This window comes from Leptodactylus fuscus, chromosome 6 (genome assembly GCF_031893055.1).
Source record: "Leptodactylus fuscus isolate aLepFus1 chromosome 6, aLepFus1.hap2, whole genome shotgun sequence".
Classification (NCBI taxonomy): Eukaryota; Metazoa; Chordata; class Amphibia; order Anura; family Leptodactylidae; genus Leptodactylus; species Leptodactylus fuscus.
In genome coordinates, this window is record NC_134270.1 from 120699426 (window position 1) to 120706623 (window position 7198).

Consider the following 7198-nt stretch of genomic DNA (forward strand, 5'->3'; position numbering starts at 1 on the left):
ATGGAGTAATAGGAAGAAATGTAGGGAGAGGTTATTTAGACTACTAGCTGGAGATATAGGGGAGGATATATGGAGTAATAGGAGGAGATATAGGGAGAGGATATATGACTTAATAAGAGGAGGTATAGGTAAAGTTATATGGAGTAATAGAATATGTTGGAAAGATGATATATTAAGAAGCTAGATTACATTTTTAAAACACGTTTTTTTACTTGTGAATACAGTGTATCTGATATCGGATGCTGAACCTCATGAAAATCATGGAAACTTCAAATTTACGAAAAATGACAAATACATAGTGACTATAATGGCACATAAGAGCTGCAGACAATGGCCGAGATGCAGATGCTGCTGATACTGATTGATAGTGTTTTAGAAGTAATGAACCAATACAAGCATAGTCACTAATTTGTCCATGAACAAACAAAGGCGAATGTCTCTGCATTGCTCTCCGACATGGAACCTCTACATTAACTAATTATCTCCTATCTCCAATGATAAAATGCTAAAATAATTGAGTTGTAAAAGCAGTTTACTCCCCAAACCTGAAGGTTAATAGACAGTCCACTCCTCACCCACGCATATCTCACCACTATACCTCTTTCTAGATTTGTACCCCCCTTTTTTGCCCAATACAAGATACCAGAATAGCCTTCTCATTGATCAATCAGAAATGACTGAGTGTCTGGTCATAGGGGATGGATCTGGAAAGTTTGAGTGGGAGGAGGAGTTGACTTATTCTCCTGCTATCACAAGAGATATAAACCCACAGAGGGATCACAAGACAAAGCAGAATCTCCTTAGCTGCCAGCAAAGAGAGAGAGAATATTTGGAGCATCTTCACCTGCCTGCACAGTCCCTTCCTTCCATCACACAGTAAGTAGAACAATCTTATGTATGGCCGGTAGTCCGGTCCATAGTATTCATGTATTTCTCAGTAAATGGCTTACTTCTTTCTTAGGTTATGCTATGCCATGGTCTTATTAGTTATCTTGAAGGGATTGTAACTCATCCTATTGGCATTCAGGCTACAATAGTTTAGAGGGTGTGTATATTTTATCTATACTGTAGATGTCTTTAGCTTAGAAATATAAAGCTGACCGTACATTTTGTGTATACCCTTGTGATTGAGCAAGTTATTCTATATCTATTGTTTTGTACATGTTGTCCATGTAAGGACTTACTTGAGAAGAGGAAGACCTCTATAACTTCTTATTGAAGAGACACTACATTTGGTATACGAGAAGAAGCCATTACAGTGCATGGCTTAGTCTTCTGTAGGAAGTGATGGCATGAAGAATTTAGAGCAGTTCTTAATATGACAAAAAGGCTTTGACAATTTTATCTAGTATTGGTAATTCAGACATTTAGATACAAGGGACTACTATCTACCTTTTCTTGTAAATTTGGCATGTCTGTTTTAGTTAATGCTTATATTTCCAATGAAATAACAATTCTAAATCATCTTTTCTTAGAACTTTCTTAGAACTAGATCTTTCCCTCACCCAGTGTGACGTTCCTCTGTTATTCCTCCTAGAAATTAAGGCATAACCTGACAGCTGAGTGCTACCAATTAGGGGTGTGTCCCTATGGAGGGGCATTGTCCTCTCAGGGATGACAGTGCCGACACACCCCTTTAAGATGGAGAATTGGGACATTCTTATCATTACTTTTTCATACATTTCTAGGAGGAATAACAGGAACAGCACAAGCACCTCTGGACTTGTAATAGTGGTAACGTTATGCTTATGGTATTATGACATATTGTGCAGTTGTACTGTATAGAACCGGATTTGGTAAATGTGAATGTATAATTATTATCAATACTTAGTTAATATGTATTAAGTAAGTAACAGAGAAGTTGCCCACAGCAACACTTGTTGTCTAATATTTGATAGGGAATCAATTTATTGATCTCATTGATTACTAATGCTATGACTATTTGAAGTATTTCTTCAGAGGACTTCTCACAATTTTGGAGGTTTTCAGGAAGAATACATATGCAGTAAAATCCTTAAAATCAGTAGCACTGAGAATAACATTTCAGATATTCTGGCTTATTGGACAGTCACATTTTACAAGATTGGGGAATTCCAAGATGTTGCCATTTTGTGCAGAAATTTCAGACATTCTTGGTTAATCACTGCCAGATTGGAGACATTTTATTGTATCATTAAATGGTAGAACATCTAAAATATTCTTGATCAGAGCAAAGGCAAAGGAAATATCTGTAGTCTTTGAAGGTTTCTTCTGTATAGATATTGTTGAGGTCTACTTGTCTAGTCTTTCCATTGACCACTGAGTCTACTACTTTTCTACAACACTACAGTTGCCATTTATTGATCGCTTCACTTGACAGTCACATCCAGTTTTTGTACATTGTGGTCAACCAAATACTAGCAATAAGTTTTTTGCTGCTCAGTTCCTCCATATGGGGCATACTTCATACTTAGAATATCATGGTCTTCAGCCTGAAGCTTCTTGGTTGTTGCAAAACTATAGCTCCCAGCATGCCCTTACACAGACTAAAGACATCAAATGTCATCTGAGCATGTTAAATATATGAGCAGGTTTTCTGGTAAGTTCACTCCGTTTCCTTGTTCCACCAGATGGTAACCTCTTTGAAGCTGTGGCCAATGATGGTGGCTGTTGCAGTGTGTGTCTTAATATGTCTAGGGACAATAGTAGAGGGATATCCACCAAAACCAGAATCTCCTGGAGAAGATGCTTCCCCAGAGGAAATAAATAAATATCTGACAGCTTTGAGGCATTATATCAACCTTGTGACAAGGCAAAGGTGAGTGACAACTTCAAAAAATGTGTCTTAACTATTATATAGAGTGTTGAAGCCTTGAATGTTTTCTGAAATGTTCCACATTTTTATGCATTAATCTTGAAAATAGAATAAATCCTTGTCCGTTTACATCTACTACGAAGGTGGGCTACTCTGGATAATCACTTTTTATTAAAAGGGGTCCCTCAATGTTAAACTAAATACAGAGCATCCCATACTGAGACCACCAGCAATCTGCCATGGAGGAACCTAGTGGCAAGAATTCAATCCTCCTGCAGACCCGCTATAAGGGATATATGGCATAAGGCTATCTGCACACATAGTTTTTGCACAGTGCTTTTTTCTTTAAAAGAAAATCCATATAAAGCACTAGTGTTGTTTAGTATTTTACATTGTGTTTTGGGGAATTTTTTTATCTTGAGTTTTTTCAGCATTTTTTTGTCCTATAATGATACTAAATTGTCTTATATGACAGGCCCAGAGCACAAAAAACACATATGACACCATAATGTGACAATAATGCTAAGGATAAGAGTGCAATGTATATGGGACATTTCATATTTTACTATTAAATAGCATGGAATAACTGGCCACAACATATTTATTGGCATACTTCATGGTATAAACACTGTTCGGTTAAGACCCCACTAAGACCCCACTCTTATACTTCTCCCTTTTGATCAAACCACTCTTGGCTTTGGCTTGAAAAAATGCAGCAAAATCTGCAACAAAAAAAGGTGTGTTTCCACAACGCGGGGCTTTAGCCTTAGGGTGCATGCACACGATGTAACGCGGCGCTGATTCTTGCTCAATAACTCATGTAAGGATCAGCACTGCAAAACAGAATCCTATTGACTTCAATGGGTTCCGTTTAGTGCGCGTGACACATTGAAATCAATGGGAGGGTTTTTAACCCATTGATTTCAATGTGTTACGTGCGCTAAACGGAACCCATTGAAATCAATGGGATTCTGTTTTGCAGCCCTGATCCTTACATGTGTTATTGGGCAAGAATCAGCGCCGCGTTACATTGTGTCCATGCACCCTTACACTGTTTCCACTAAAATTAGGGAGACATTAAAGGAAGCTGAACATTTATCAGGGCCGTCTATCCCTAAAAAGTAAAAGAGGACCACAAAATGTTTAAGGCCATGGATTTTACTGTTATTGATTCCTGAATATGCTTATATTGGGTTTAATGTGTAAGTCAGGACCTGTGTTCATGGGATGATGTTCTGGCCAGGGGACAGAGTCTTAGGGCCCCTTCACACTACTGATACGCTGCCTGATTCTGAACGTTAAAACACAGTCAGTATCAGCGGCGTATAAAGCAGATCCCATTCATTTCAATGGGGAGTGCTCGTATGCTGGCTCCCCATTGAAATGAATGGGATCTACTTTATACGCGCTGATTCTGACCGTGTTTTAACGTTCAGAATCAGGCAGCATATCAGTAGTGTGAAGGGGCCCTTAAGGAACAGAACAGAGACAAATGAGATATTACATAGGCGGCAGCAGCAAATACATGAGCAGTCTTGTGGTTGTAAATTGTTATGTCTACTCTATATGACAAGTATGTGGACATTATCTGAAGACTATGTACTATGTAGTTGTAACCCTCTCATTATTACTGTATTGTGCAATAAATCCTTATGTGTAATATCTTCTGAGCAGATATGGAAAGAGAGACAGTCCAGCTGACAGTCTGCTTTCTGACCTTCTTTATGGAGACAATGGAAATCACAACAGCAGATCACGGTGAGTTAAAAGATACCTATAGATATAGTAACACAGTAACCCGTATGGACTTTATATATAGTCCTGTCACAGTATAGGGCTATAATGTAGATCCAAATGGATACCAGATAACAAACAGCTCGGCCAGCTCTTCATCTCAATGAGCATTTCAGACCTGTAGTATATGTTTTCTGTAATCTTGTTGCTGTCCTAAAAATATACCTGGATTTATAAATATGAGAGTCGACATCTTGGTGCCTTCTTTTAACATCAGTAGATCCTTATATCTTAGACTTTCTAAATCTTCAAATAATTGTTTAGTACTTACTTGTCAGTGTCATATCTTCATCTTCTGCACTGAGCTGCTACACCACACACAACCTATGGATGGGTATAGCACTGATTTTATAGAAAGCAGCCATGTTCTTACACTCTGGTGTGGCTTCCAACCTGCGATTCTCACTGTATTGTGAAATTACCAGTTCCAACAAGTCATTAAAGCTCTTAGATTGGAAATCACTGTATTAGTGTTACACTTGTCCCCTTGCCCTAGCAATGAACACTATGTAATGTAGCACCTATTCGGTATATGAACTATCTTAGCTGTCTCATATATGGGCTTAGTCTTCCACACATCCTAACCCTCATTTATCTGATGACATCATTAAAGCACAAATCAAATACAACATGAAAGCTAATGGAGCTAAAATGAGAATGCACCAGATGGAATAGGGTTTAGGTTTAAAACATTAAAGGAGCTCTATCATTGGGAAAAGTCATTGTTAGATAAGCAAATCCTTGCATAGCTTTTAGAAAGGCTATTCCACACGTATCTTTTGTATGTAAATCGCCTCAGTTTTTATTCATATGCTAATTAGCCTCTCGTAAGTCTCATCGTGCACCCTCTGCCTATTCTTTCCTATGTGTGTGTACAGCACAGGCTGCTGATGATGACTTCCTGCTTCCTGTTTGCACACACAGACAGGAGAGAATAGCAGAGACAAGTGCTGCTGGGAACTTCCTGTGCTGGCTGAAAGCTAATTAGCATATGAATAAAAATGGGCTCATTCAAAAACCACTGAGGCAATTTACATACTAAAGGTAGGTATGGAATAGTCTTTCTAAAGGCTATGCAAGGATGTGATTAGTTAAAAATGACTTTTCCCAATGATAGAGCCCCTTTAAATTTATTTATTAGAAATTTATTAGAACAATATTATACTTAAGCATAACCAGATTTAAAGCTGTGGACAAGGTTAAAAATTACCAATATAAATAATGTTAAGATTTGCAAATATAACATAAATAATAATATTTTTTGCAGTGTTAAAGATTTTCACTAACCATTTTAATGGTGACGGTCTGTTATCTTGGATTGGTTGCCAATGTATCTGACCATGAATGCAGGAACTTTTTATGGTCTAGCACTTGTCAGAAACCCAGTCATTGCTTCCTTATTGTGGCTGCGTTATCTTCTCATGCAGGGGCGGACATATCACATGTGTGACCCAAGCGATAAGGGAACCCACTGTCCACCAAATATCAGCTTCCTACTGTTTATTACATTGGATATAAAGGACTTGTGAATTACATAGCTCCTAGTTACTGATAGATTGTTAACGTTGTCATTGGGGGTGACCTACAAGGGAAAGGGCCCATACATATCCCATACAGTCCTTTGCTGCCTTTGTCTGCCCTTGCACACACTGTTGCAGTCCGCAATAAGGAAATCATGGCTGAGTTTCTGACAAGTCCCAGACTAATAGGAAATTCTTGTATTCCTAGTCAAATCCAATGGCAGCTGATCACAACAAAAGACTGTCACCACTAAGATGGGTAGAGAAAATCTTTAAAATTGCTATTTTTTTTAAGTATTTACATCTGCATATTAAAATATGGCTATGTTATGGAAAAATGTCAATCTTATATTTTTTATTTCCTTAGGTACGATGACTCCTCCTACAACTGGTGACCCTCGGACCTTTTCCTCTCCCACCCCCTTCCCTGGGTGACTGCTTTCCCATCCTCCCTTCTTTTTAACGTATCAATTATTTTTATGCCATTTTGCATTTTGACTGGTTCCTGTATCTCATCTCTCCGCCCGCGGGGAGTGTGCAGAGTGGACGGTGCCACCCTTCTGCGGTGTAGAGAACACGCATGTGTGCGTGTTATGTGTGCACACCATCCTACCAGAGCTGTCTCTCCCATGACATGCAGTCTGTGATGTTTTGACAGAGAATTCCACTGTGTCCAGAAATAAAAGCAAGTTAATGGAAGTGAGATTGAGTAATCCGTGTGTGACTGTCCATTGTATTTTTATTTTACTCTACAATCTGGGACAATTTCATTATTGGTGGTCTTAAGAATGATCTGGGATTCCAGGCAATAGAGGTAGTTTGCCCCTTACCAACTACTATAGTCATGAAACACTTGGACGGGGTACAAATTCATTTAAAGAGTTTGGCTAGGGTTAGAAATAAAGGTCTGCTTATTAACCCAGAAACTGCACCACATGGGAAGTGTCAGGTATTAGAGCTCATTTCCATTCAAGTGACTTCATCTTAAAGGGGAGCTCTCATGTCCTCTAAGGTAGACAGTGGTATACACCATAGCAAAGTTGATGGTGCACTGAATTAAGCGCATGTTCAGCTTTGCCGATATCTTCCC

The 7198-nt window shown here is 38.6% G+C and overlaps 1 protein-coding gene across 1 annotated transcript; it reads left to right on the forward strand.

The window, feature by feature from the left end:
- The first annotated feature begins 627 nt into the window (after positions 1-627).
- PYY (peptide YY) lies at positions 628-6909 on the forward strand. Its single transcript, XM_075278666.1, has 4 exons — positions 628-876; positions 2610-2797; positions 4469-4552; positions 6476-6909. Exons 2-4 carry the CDS (start codon positions 2610-2612, stop codon positions 6501-6503), a joined length of 300 nt encoding a protein of 99 aa, XP_075134767.1. The 5' UTR covers positions 628-876; the 3' UTR covers positions 6504-6909.
- The last annotated feature ends 289 nt before the right edge of the window (positions 6910-7198 follow it).